The 11,473-nt window shown below is 57.1% G+C and overlaps 2 protein-coding genes across 2 annotated transcripts; both read right to left on the bottom strand.

Moving 5' to 3' along the window:
* Window positions 1–1,075: 1,075 nt before the first annotated feature.
* On the bottom strand, window positions 1,076–3,950 carry NPFFR1 (neuropeptide FF receptor 1). The gene is made up of 4 exons (XM_086752149.1): window positions 3,909–3,950; window positions 3,241–3,565; window positions 2,316–2,415; window positions 1,076–1,985 (listed from the first exon to the last, which is right to left on the bottom strand). Exons 2-4 carry the CDS (start codon window positions 3,428–3,430, stop codon window positions 1,184–1,186), a joined length of 1,092 nt encoding a protein of 363 aa, XP_086608275.1. The 5' UTR covers window positions 3,431–3,565; window positions 3,909–3,950; the 3' UTR covers window positions 1,076–1,183.
* Window positions 3,951–5,843: 1,893 nt separating this feature from the next.
* LRRC20 (leucine rich repeat containing 20) lies at window positions 5,844–10,961 on the bottom strand. Its single transcript, XM_086752229.1, has 4 exons — window positions 10,796–10,961; window positions 10,243–10,392; window positions 9,110–9,277; window positions 5,844–6,329 (listed from the first exon to the last, which is right to left on the bottom strand). Exons 1-4 carry the CDS (start codon window positions 10,875–10,877, stop codon window positions 6,178–6,180), a joined length of 552 nt encoding a protein of 183 aa, XP_086608355.1. The 5' UTR covers window positions 10,878–10,961; the 3' UTR covers window positions 5,844–6,177.
* Window positions 10,962–11,473: the final 512 nt, after the last annotated feature.

Below are 11,473 nucleotides of genomic sequence, written 5' to 3'. Positions count from 1 at the left end.
GGGAGAGGGGGGCAAGATGGCGGCGGGTGGGGCTGCACAGCAGCGCGGGGTGGAGTGTCCAGCGTGGCCACGGCAGCATGGCGTGGCGTGGTCCAGCACAGCATGGCTTGGTCCAGCGTGGCCATCGTAGCATGGTGTGGCATGGTCCAGCACAGCTTGTCTTGGTCCAGCATGGCCATCGTAGCATAGCATGGCATGACTTGCTCCAACACATCATGATGTGGTCCAGCATGGCCATTGTAGCATGGTACTGCATGGTCCAGCACAGCTTGGCTTGGTCCAGCGTGGCCATCGTAGCATGGCATGGCATGGCATGACTTGCTCCAACACATCATGATGTGGTCCAGCATGGCCATTGTAGCATGGTCCAGCACAGCTTGTCTTGGTCCAGCATGGCCATCGTAGCATGGTGTGGCGTGGTCCAGCACAGCATGGCTTGGTCCAGCATGGCCATTGTAGCATGGCATGGCATGACTTGCTCCAACACATCATGATGTGGTCCAGCATGGCCATTGTAGCATGGTACTGCATGGTCCAGCACAGCTTTGCTTGGTCCAGCATGGCTATCATAGCATGGTGTGGCATGGTCCAGCACGACATGGCTTGGTCCAGCACATCATGGTGTGGTCCAGCCTGGCCACAGCAGCATGGCGTTGCATGGTCCAGCTTGGCCACGATACTGTGGTGTGGCGTGGATTGGTCCAGCACAGCGTGGCATGGTCCAGCATGGCCACAGCAGCATGGCATTGCGTGGTCCAGCACAGCATGGTGTGGACCAGCATGGCCATCATAGCATGGTCCAGCATGGCCACAGGAGCATTGTGTGGCTTGGTCCAGCTCAGGACTACATGGTTCTCCATGGCGTGGCCAAGCATGGTGTGGGGCAGCCCATTTGCACAGGTTCTCCCCCACCTGTGCTCTTTGGCCATGTGTCCTGGCCAGGGCTGGGCAAACAGGGTGCTAGTGGGGCACAGGGGCTCGTAGTGGTGGGGGGCTCAGCTGCGGGCCCCCCTCTACCCCTCACGTGGGACAGCGCTGCTGTGGGGAGTGGAGGAGCCGAGGCAGGGACGTGGTGTCAGCAGGACGCGCCTTTATTTTGGTGACTCATGGCCCACGACGTGGCCAATGCCCGTTCCCCACCCCACACGCCCTTGGTCCGGAGATGCCTGGTGACCATGGCTGCTCAGCTGTCCCACACTGAGAGGCCAGCGCGACGGGGTGCCAACGGCCCTGATTCGGAGGCGGGTGGCGAGTCGCTGGCCTGCGCCTGGGCGAAGACGCGGTTGCGGGCGCCGAAGAGGATCCCGCGACCGTGGCTCCTGGGGACATAGGGCCCTCGGGGGCGATGGCAGCGGGGCGAGCAGAAGGGGGCCCTGAAGGCCTCCTGGAAGCCCCGTCGGAAGTTCTCATTAAAGTAGCCGTAGATGATGGGGTTGGCGCTGCTGTTGAAGAAGGCCAACCAGTGGGCGAAGGGGAAGACGTAGACGGTGACCAGGTGGAGCTGGCCCTCGCTCAGCCGCCCGTAGTCCATCAGCATCATCAGCGTCCAGAGGGGCAGCCAGGAGAGGGTGAAGAAGAGGGCGACGATGATGAGCATGTTGATAACCTTGGCCTTCTTCCGGGAGACCTTCCTCCCCTCTGGCTCCCCTTGGCCACGGTCAGGTGCCGCCGACTTGAAGAGCTTGAAGGCGATGCGGGCGTACATGACGACAATGAGGGCAAGGGGGGCCACGTAGATGTGGGAGAAGAGGACGGTGGTGTAGATCTTCCTCATCCCCGTCTCAGGCCAGGCCTCCCAACAGGAGTAGAGGGGGTAAGAGTTGTTGTAGGTGTCCACCATGAAGTGGTGTTCCTCCCTGGTGACGGTCAGGGTGATGGCAGCGGGGCACATGATGAGCAGGGCCAGCACCCAGATGATGGCGATGATCACCAGGGCTTTCCTCAGAGTCAGCTTCTGCCGGAAGGGGTGGACGATGCAGCGAAACCTGCGGGAGGGCAGAGAGGAGTGGCTTTGGGCACCTGGTGGGACGCCCCTGGGGAAGGAGGTGGGAAGGGAGGGTAAAGTGGGTTGCTCTTTACGTGTGGCTTTCTGGTGGCAGAGATAGGTTGAGGTCTCTCCATCTTTGGTGTTTTCAGCCCAAAATGGGGAAGGACACCTTGCTGGGATGCCCCATGGACTACTTTGTGGTCCTCCCGGAGAGATGGGTCATGCTCGTGATGCCCCCGGGAGGTTTCCCGTGATGGAAAACCGCATGGGACACCCAAACAACGCTGAGGGGAGGCTCCGGGACCTGTGTGCCCCCACGCCAACGTACCTCTCCACGGCGATGGCCACCAGCGTGAAAACGGAGGCGGAGACGGACATGCCCTGCACCAAGCCGCTCATTTTGCACATGGCGTTGCCGAAGGGCCAACCTGCGAGGGGACACCGCGGAAGTTGTGGGTGCCTTTGGCTCGGCTGGGTCCGTCGGCAGCTCCCTCTAGATGACCCCATCCAACGTGTCGTTGAGGGGACGCTGAATCCTGCTCCTAAGATGGGGCTGCGCTTTTGGCTCGTACAAAGATGACCTTTAGCAACGCTTGGAGAAAAAACCCCAAATTGGTAAAAAGAGTGCACATTACACTTTTTAGAAACTCAGAGAGTTGTTGTTTCTCCTACCCTTACGTCAGGCTGGAGCTGTTATCGCACGGACCGACCTTGAGCTCCTCAATCAGAAGATCTTTCATCTTGTTTCTTGACCCCCAATGCTAAGGCGTTGGCAGTAAATAAATCACGCCCCGTAATCAATAAATAAAGACTCTGCCCCGCGCCTCGGCTACCGCTGCGGCTCAACTCCGCCGATCACGCCAATGTGGCCTTTTATCTTCGGAAAGGTCAACGGGTAGAGCTGAGCCAGCGCGGGAGGAGATCGATACAAGGAGAAGAGGGGTTTTTTTTTCAGTGTTGCTTGATGGAGAATTAAATAAATACGTAAATGCAGCGTTAAGGTCATATAATTTTGCCAAAAAATGTCCAGAGCCTCAAAAAAAAAAAGAACTTTCACCTCCCTAATGTAGCTCGAAATAAAATTATACCTTTCGTCAAATGTGGTTGAGGGGCCACCACCCGCCCTCCTCATCCTCATCCAAAAAGTCACCCGTGGGGTGGCCTTGTGTTTGGGGAGGCAGAAGTTGGGTGATGTTCCCCACTGCTTCTTCTCCCCCCATCCTTGCATCTTGCCCCTCCGCTGCCCCACTCACCCGTGATGAGGTTGTCCACCAAGGTAGTGGGCATGCAGAAGATGCCCACCAGCAGGTCGCTGATGGCCAGGTTGAGGATGAACATGTTGGTGACCGTCCGCATCTGGCGGTTCTTCACCACGATGAAGCACACCAGGATGTTGCCGATCATGCACATGAGGAAGATGAAGGTGTAGGCCAGGATGAACATGGTGGCCACGGGGGAAGAGTGCTGGTAGTAGGCTGAGAAGGTGTAGTTCTCCTTCGGGAGGTGGCTCTCGCTTGCGGTGGAGTTGGGCCAGCTGCCGTTGGAAGGGCCTGGGGAAGGAAAGGCCGGGAAATGAAGCTGGAAGAGGGTAGAACGGTTATTCCTTGCGTTTCTTCATGCCCTCGGAGGTGGGCTTTCATATTTATACCAGCGCCCAGCCTGGCCGGGACGCGTCCTGCTGGGATTATCTCTGTGCACCAACAAGTCTTCTCCTCGTTGAGTTACGCGGCACCTTGGCTGAATGATTATTTTAGGCAATAATTATTTTATGTCATTACTTATTTAGATCACGATTATTTATATCGTCCTTTTGATGAGGAATCGAAGCATCCCAGGAGACATCTTCTTCTTACGAGGTTTTTTTTTTTACCCCCCCACCTTGGATTTCCCTGGCTTTCGGCAGGCGGGGACGCGGGAGGACGCCGGGCGCGGGCGGGAGCTGCCCGCAGCGATGACGGGAGTTACTCCGGGCAAACGCAGGCTGCGATTTTTGGGCGAGAAAAGGGATATTTTTGCTTCGCGGCTCAGCCCAACCGCCTGCAGGTCAGCCCCTGCAAAGCCGCTGCGCGGTGGGCGGCCGCGTCGTCCCCTCCGTCCCTGCGCCGCTTTCGGTGCTCAGCCCGCCAGCCAAGATGCTTTTCTTGGAAAACCGCCGGCTTCCCCCAGACTCCGGCACGCGGGGAGGTCCTTCCCGACTTCTGTACCCCCGCCTAAGGTGCAGGATTCGGCCGAGGCGTTTCCAGCGGGGCTTCCCAAAGGCGCTGGGAGAATTTGCGGCAGCGACGCGGGAGGAGAGGCGAGGGAGCGTTGGGGATGCTCGGGCAGGAGCCCCCGCGCAAACCGGCACCGTTAGCGGAAGCGACAGCGAAGGCTGGCACGAGATTGCCCGAAACCTGCGCTATTAAGCCCGAAACTTTGCCGGACTTTCTCTCTTCGGGCTGCAATGTCGTGCGGCGTTAGCGGGAGGTGGGGGTCCTAGGGATGAGCGGGATCACAGGTGGCTTCAAAAGCCAGGTGGAGGAAAATCGGGGGGTGCCGAGCGCCCAGCTGGGTGCCAGAGGGATTGGGGGTGTCCTCCGTTCCGCGCTGACGTCTCCGATGGGGTGACAAGGAGGGGGACCGGCTGGGGGGGGGGCGATGGGCCGCCTTGCCTGGGAAACCACTGCAGGGAAAGGCTGGGATGAATGGAACTGGGGTCCGGGATGGGATGGGGGGCTGGACACCTTTTTTTTGGGAGATAAAATGAAATAAATCAGGTCTCGGTACTCACCTCCACCAGCCCAGCCAGGCTCTGTGGGCTGCATCGCCGGCATGTGGGCGGGGGGGGGGTCGCCCCCCAGGGTTTGTCCCCGTCCCTCCCCCGGTCCCCCCCCCTCAGCCCGGGGCTGAGCCCTGGTACCGGTACCGCGATGCTGCGGCTGCACCGGTTGCGGCTGCAGCGGAGAGAAGGGAAGGAGGAGGGGGGGGCGAGGGGGTGACAGCCTCCTGTCGCCATGGAAACCGGGGTACCCGCAAGCATCCCCCCCCCCCGCCCCCCGCAGCCCAAGGAAAGAGCTGGAGCGGGTTCGATGCCCGGGGAGGGTCGGGGTCTGCGTCCACCTCGCCACCCCTGAGGTCCCCACGCCACTGCTGCCTGATGGCCGGTGTCCCCAGCAGCGCTCCTGCCCGTCCCGTGGGGAGGGGAAAACACGCTGGGAGACCCCGACACGAGTGGGGAGGACCCCCTTTCCTCCAGCCCGTGTACGTCACCCAGGCGGTGGGGAAAAGCAGCGCGGTCCTTAGGGATGCTGGTCCTGGCTCAAAGCTTCTCCGCTCGACTCCGGCTCCTCCGTCATCGCCAGCATCGACAAAGCCCCTCTTACCAACCTCTTTTCCCAAAGTTTGGCTTTGGCAGGTCTAGAAGTCAAATAATTTCCAGGATTAACCATTCCTGGCTGCTCCCAGGAATTTTTTTTTTTTTTTTTTGCAGGCAGCCAGCTGCTAAAGGACACCGGCGTGCCTGGCAAAAGCCCCACCACCACCAAGGAGCCGCCTTCCCTGGGCCGTTTTCTTCCCTGGAAAAAAAAAACAAAAAACCAACCATATCTTGAAGACCCACACCACGCACCCACGGGGTGAGCAGCGTGCGGGGATCGGCTGGCGTGGGGTTGCTTTGATTTCCGCGGTGAAAAACCATGGGGAAAAAGAAATTCCCTGGGAAAATCTGGAGAAATGCTGCTCAGGTCTGGGCGGAATCCAGCCGGAGGTGCAGCGAGCAGCCGTGGGGATCCGCAAAGGGACTTCTTTAAGGAGAAGACAACTGATAACCTATAATTTAGAAAATATATTAAAAAAAAAACCAACAAGAAATCCCACATGTAACAGGAAAATGTTTAATCAGGCGTTTGGCATGTTGCCGTATCAGCAATTCAAAGGGGAACCCTTACGGCCGCAGGGATGTCCCCTACCATCCCGGCCCCGGACCAGGGCGGCGGATGCTCCCCGTCACCGTCCGGGCTGGATGGATGCAGCCGAGCATCCAGCTCCTCCAATTTTACCCGAACCTCTCACCGCGTGCATCCCGGCTCCCCTTCTTCCCCAAGCGCTTGGCAAAACGCAAAGCGGGAGATTTCCCCGGCGGACCGACCTAAGCCAAACTCGCCGCTTTGGGAGAGCTCGCCCGGCTCCGCGTGGGCACCCCCGAGACCTTCTCAGGCTTCGGGGACGGGCTCCTCCGGTGACAGCAGCAGGTCGAAGGGGACGAGGGGCCGGACGAGCAGCCGCACCTCGGGGCCGACGGGGTTGGCCCGCAGGTTGAGGGTCCGCAGCGACGCCATGGAGGCCAGCTTCTCCGTCGGCACCTCTGCGAAAGAGAGCGGCGAGGTGAGTATCCCACCCCTCCCGGCCGGGGAGTTTGCCTCTGGGCTTTTCCCAAACCGGAGACGTCATTGAATAATATTAAATGATACGACCATTCAAATATCTTGGCGAGGTGCAAATGCTGTGACATTAAAAGCGGACGCTGCCCTCCAGTTCTCCCAGTCCAAAAAAAGCCCTGCTGAGGTGCTAAACTGGCGTTCAGAGATTTATTCCCAGTTTTTTCCGGGTGTGGCAGTGTCCAGGAGCCCTCCCCACGCTAACGGGAGAGGACGCGTTCTTCGCCCCCAGGCTGCAAAATGGCTCTCAGCCCTTTTTCTTTTTTTTTTTGCAATTTCCATGAATTTGGGTGTTTTCCTTTAGAAGGTGTTTCGAAAGGAAGCCCTTTTTACATTAAAAAAAGGGTGCGGATCTCGGATGATCCTGATGTGAATCCACCGAGAGCAGAGGAACGAGGCCAATACGAAAACCTAACCATTAAAATGACTAAAAGATTTAGCTTTTTGTCAAAAATCACAATATTTTAGGCTTGAAACCCCTGCCCGTCTGAGTTTCCCAAGAACAGTTTCTTTTAAATTTGGACACCAAAACAAGAGCCTTTTATACCCCAGCTCTGATTTCTTCTGCCAATACTCGGAGCAGAATTGCGGTGCGGTAATTAAAGCGCGGTGGCTGATTACGTGACTTTTAAACCATGAGGCTTATTTGATGCTGGAGAAAGACTCCAACACCTTGGCGGCTTTTTTTTTTGTTTTTTTTTCCCCTCTCTCCTTCGGAGAACATCGCTATTTTCCGTAAGACACGCATTCCTTAGCAGCGCGTCTCTCTCATCAGGCTGAGCTTCGCATGGGTTATTTATACCTCTTCTTTACGGTGGATTTGTTCACCGCCGCTCCCCCGTGTTGTTTTTTTTTCCCCTGGATGCACAAAAATCAAATTTTTTTTTTTTTTTTTGTATATCCTCCCGTTTAACGATCTTCTAAGGCTATGCAGAGTGATAAACCCCTACTTGCTTCAATTTAGGGACTTGATGGAAATATTTTAGGGAGCAAGCCTGGCTCTGCGGCTGAGTTCGAGGTAAGGAGCGGTGACTCACCACCGGCGTGAAGCGGTGAGCAGAGCCACGGTGGAGCCTGTGGTTTGTGCCGTGGGAGCTCCAAACTCCTCTACAAGCAACCCAAAGCATCGCTTACCGGCTCCCCAACGGATGAGGTGCTGGTGCCTGAGCCTGAATTATTCACGCTGGCTTCGGCGGTTAAGCAAAAAAAAAGGAAAAAAAATTTTAAAAAGGGCTTTTTGATAATCAAAGGGTGGTTTTCTGGGATGAAGATATGATAATGTGAGTGAAAAACTCAGCCCTTTCAGATGAAAGGGCTGCTGAGCCATCAGGAGGCATCGGAGGAGATGGATGTGAAAGGGCTGCTGAGCATCCGAGGAGCTGGGTGATGAAGACTTAACAGCCCTGAAGGTCAATAGAAGGAGGAGAACCCTGCTCATCTCAGCGGAGCTGCTTCCCAGTCACGTTTTGGCATTACCAGCGTCCTTTGGTGGCCACCAGCCCCCGCCATCCTCCTCCAAACCTGCCCATGGAAAACCACTGGCCGGCTCCTCTGCGGCTGTTAACAAAAATGCGTTTTCCGTGCTGGTATCCCAAAGTAAGAGCGGCTCTCTGGTGCTCAGGAAGAGGAAATTAGCCACAGTCGCTTCGTAGCCACAGCAACGAAGCTGGTGAGGGGTCTGGAGCACAAGTCTTGTGAGGAGCGGCTGAGGGAACTGGGAATGTTCAGTTTGGAGAAGCGGAGGCTGAGGGGAGACCTCGTTGCTCTCCACAACTGCCTGACAGGAGGGTGTAGGGAGGTGGGTGTTGGTCTCTTCTCCCAAGTCACGAGTGGTAGGATGAGAGGAAGTGGCCTCAAGATGTGCCAGGGGAGGTTTAGATGGGATATTGGGAAACATTTCTTCACTGAAAGAGTGGTCAGGCACTGGACCAGGCTGCCCAGGGAAGTGGTGGAGTCACCATCCCTGGAGGTGTTCAAAGAGCGTGTAGACGTGGTGCTTTGGGACACGGTTTAGTGGACATGGTGGTGTTGGGTTGACGGTTGGACCAGATGATCTTAAAGGTCCTTTCCAACCCAAGCGACTCTATACATCATTACACTCCAGAGTGAAGAGCTCCTTGAGATGGAAAGGGCACTTCACGGCAGCTGGAAAACATTACCTTCCGTCTCCAGCTGCGGCTCAGTACGCGGGTGACCCAGCCCTCTTTCAGGAGGGGCTTTTAATCCGGTTCACAGCCCTGCAGCATCACTGAGAGGGCAGAGGAGGACCAGGAACGGCACACGGCTGCAGCGGCACCAAAACCCCAACCCCTCTGCAGCCCTCCCACTGCCGGGGAAAGCCACAGTCCCCTCCTCGCCCTCCAGCTCCCACCCGGTCCCCGGGTGGAAGGAGCCCAGGAGGTGTTGGTGAAGGTACCTGGGAGCGATGCCACGGCCAAAAATTTTGTTTCCTGGGAAAACTGGGCTGCAGCACCCCTGGCTTACTAATCTCTACCTCTTCCCTTTCCAGAAAATGCGTAAAATAAACATGGAAGCCTGGTGGGAGGTGACCAAGCCTGGCAAGTGGTTTTTCTCCCCAGGATTAATCCAGTTGGGTGCAACCTTTGCTGGAGCCGATCCTCCTTGGATTTCAGCAGGGGGAAAACGCCCCCAAAAGCCGCGTTCCCTTCCTGCTGCCGCCCGCTCGCTCGCGCAGAACGGCTCTCACCCGCAATCTCGTTCTCTTCCAGGTCGATGGTCTCCAAGGTGGCGACGGCGGCCAGGGGCTCGGGGAAGCGCCGAAACCGGTTGCGAGAGAGGTCGATGGCCCGGAGGTGCAGCAGGGAGGTGACCTCCTCGGGAAGGCGGTGCAGGTAGTTACCCGCCAGGTTGAGCTCTGCGGTTCGGAGGAGAGAGGTGATGGGATGAGGGATGGGGGAAAAATAATTAATGAACCCGTTTGAGGGATAAACACACTGGCAGAAGAAATTAATTTATATGCAAAAAAAAAAAAAGTCTATTCTATAGCGTTTAACCCCCTGTGATGCTTTTTTTTCCCCCCCCAGAAATGAGCTCCTGCGTGAAAGGCCGTTAGTCGTGGGGACGGACACCCCAAATCCCGCTGTCCCAGCGCCCTTCTCCGGTGACACGGGGCTTTCTGCGCTATAAATACCCACGCAAGCTGCCCTGCCCCTGCTAATACGCGGTATTTATAGGCTCTGCCTTACTCAGGCTGGTGCCAGGCCGTCCCCAGCCCCGGGGCGTCTCTCCCCTGTAGCAGTCCTGCTGAGGCTTGACGCATTCATCACCGGAGTGATTCGTTTACCAGCGGAGCGAAGCCTTTGCTGGGAAACGAGACCTTTTATTCTCCCCTCGGGGGCTCGCCGTGCCGTCTAGAAAATGAAAATCTATTTCCTTCTCAGCGTGTTTCTTTTCTCCAGCCTAGGGCGGTTTTCACGGACGATGCTCCGGTACAACACGGGAAGCCTCCCCAGACACCCACCGCGGTGGCACTCGTGCGGTTATATTGTGCGTAAAAAGGAAAATATTTGCTTTTTAAGAGCTGACGGAGCCCCGGGGCGCTTGCTGCAGGCGGGCAAAACCCCGCTGCGGTGCTCAGGGTCTAAAACCACAGCGCTGAATGCATGCCTGCCCGTGTTTTCCCAGTTTGGCTTCCCTCCGCTTTCGCTGGGCTCCCCATGGAGCTATGGACTGTTACACCCGGGCTGCTTTTCCCATCCTCTTTTGTCCCCAGCCCCGTCCTCGGTGGGAGCTGGAGGATGATGAGCAGCCCCGCAGCGACCCATTCACCTCTGCTGGATGGGCGCAGGGGGTTTGGAAGCGGCTGGGGTTGTCCCTTACCTCTCAGCTGGCTGAAGGTGGTGAGGAATCGGCCGGTGAGGGACTTCAGCTCGTTGTTCGCCAGGGAGATGCGGTGGATCCCCTCGGTGACGCTCCTCACGGCTTTGTAGATGCCGACGGGGAAGGCGATCAGCTTGCAGTTGGCCAGATCTGCTCCCGGAGAGAACCAGGCACCTTATCCGGGACGGAGCAACGCTTTCCATCTCGTTTTTCACCCTTTAATGCTCCATTTGCCCATCATGGATGCTGCAATATCCCATGTAATGTAATTTTTTTTTTTTTTTTTTTTTTTTGGAAACCCAAATGGCTCCTGCCATTGCTTGCAAAGGAGGACTTTATCCGTGGGACATGTCCCGTGGGATTACGTGCCGTCGCTGGGAACCCACTCGAGCTCGGGGAGGGCTGAGAGCCCTTTGGGGGAGCCTTTCCCTTCCCTAGGGCCGCGAGCGACGGCTTTTTTTAGACCGCGGCAACAAGAAATAGAGCCCTGCTCCCGGATACCCGATCCTTCTCCGGGCCCCAAGCGTGAGCCGAGCCGGAGCGCCGGGCTTACCCAGGGAATCCGTTTTGTTCTCTACGGTGTCGTTCACCTTCCTGGCCACCCGGGCCACGGCCTCGCCCATCCTCTTCTGCATGCGGGCACCCGGTCCCGCCGGGGCCGCGCTTTGGCCGGGGGGATCCACGGCCGGAGGAAGAAACCGGCTGCTCCGGCCTCTCGGGAGAGGGAATGCTAAAAATAACCGTTGGCATCAGCGTTCCCAGGGGAGGGAGAGAGGGAGGCTGTGCTGGGGCTGGCATGGCCCTCGGGGTATGAGATTCCCGGCTTTCCAGGGTGGTATGTTTGGGATGTGGGGATGCAGCCCCTTTCCTGGTTTGGGGTATGGGGATCCATCCCGTTTCCTCATATAGGATATGGGGATACATACCCTTTCCTGATATGGGATATGGAGATGCACCCCCTTTCGTAGTTTGGGATATGGGGATACATACCCTGTCCCAATACGGGATATGGGGATGCATCCCCTTTCCCGATATGGGGATGCACCCCCTTTTGTGGTTGGGATATGGGGATGCACCCGCTTTCCTGCTGTGGGATATGGGGATGGATATGGGGATGCATCCCTTTTCCTGGTATGGGCCATGGCTATGCATCCCCTTTCCTGGTATGGGATATGGGGCTGTATCTCCTTTGCCGATATGGAGATACATCTCCTTTCCTGGTTTGGGATAT

Source organism: Chlamydotis macqueenii, chromosome 7 (genome assembly GCF_036417535.1).
Source record: "Chlamydotis macqueenii isolate bChlMac1 chromosome 7, bChlMac1.mat, whole genome shotgun sequence".
Taxonomy (NCBI): domain Eukaryota; kingdom Metazoa; phylum Chordata; class Aves; order Otidiformes; family Otididae; genus Chlamydotis; species Chlamydotis macqueenii.
The sequence above is the reverse complement of the archived record's forward strand: the minus strand, read 5'-3'. Positions and strand labels throughout refer to the sequence as shown.

Excerpts from the sequence above, each read along its gene's own strand:
- LRRC20 (XM_086752229.1), bottom strand. The coding sequence starts at position 10,877 with ATGCAGAAGAGGATGGGCGAGGCCGTGGCCCGGGTGGCCAGGAAGGTG. Across the intron at positions 9,278-10,242 it reads CACCTTCAGCCAGCTGAGAG|AGCTCAACCTGGCGGGTAAC; the intron begins GTAAGGGACAAC and ends TCCGAACCGCAG. Across the intron at positions 6,330-9,109 it reads GGAAGAGAACGAGATTGCGG|AGGTGCCGACGGAGAAGCTG; the intron begins GTGAGAGCCGTT and ends TCTCTTTCGCAG.
- NPFFR1 (XM_086752149.1), bottom strand. The coding sequence starts at position 3,430 with ATGTTCATCCTGGCCTACACCTTCATCTTCCTCATGTGCATGATCGGC. Across the intron at positions 2,416-3,240 it reads GGTGGACAACCTCATCACGG|GTTGGCCCTTCGGCAACGCC; the intron begins GTGAGTGGGGCA and ends GTCCCCTCGCAG. Across the intron at positions 1,986-2,315 it reads GTGGCCATCGCCGTGGAGAG|GTTTCGCTGCATCGTCCACC; the intron begins GTACGTTGGCGT and ends GCCCTCCCGCAG.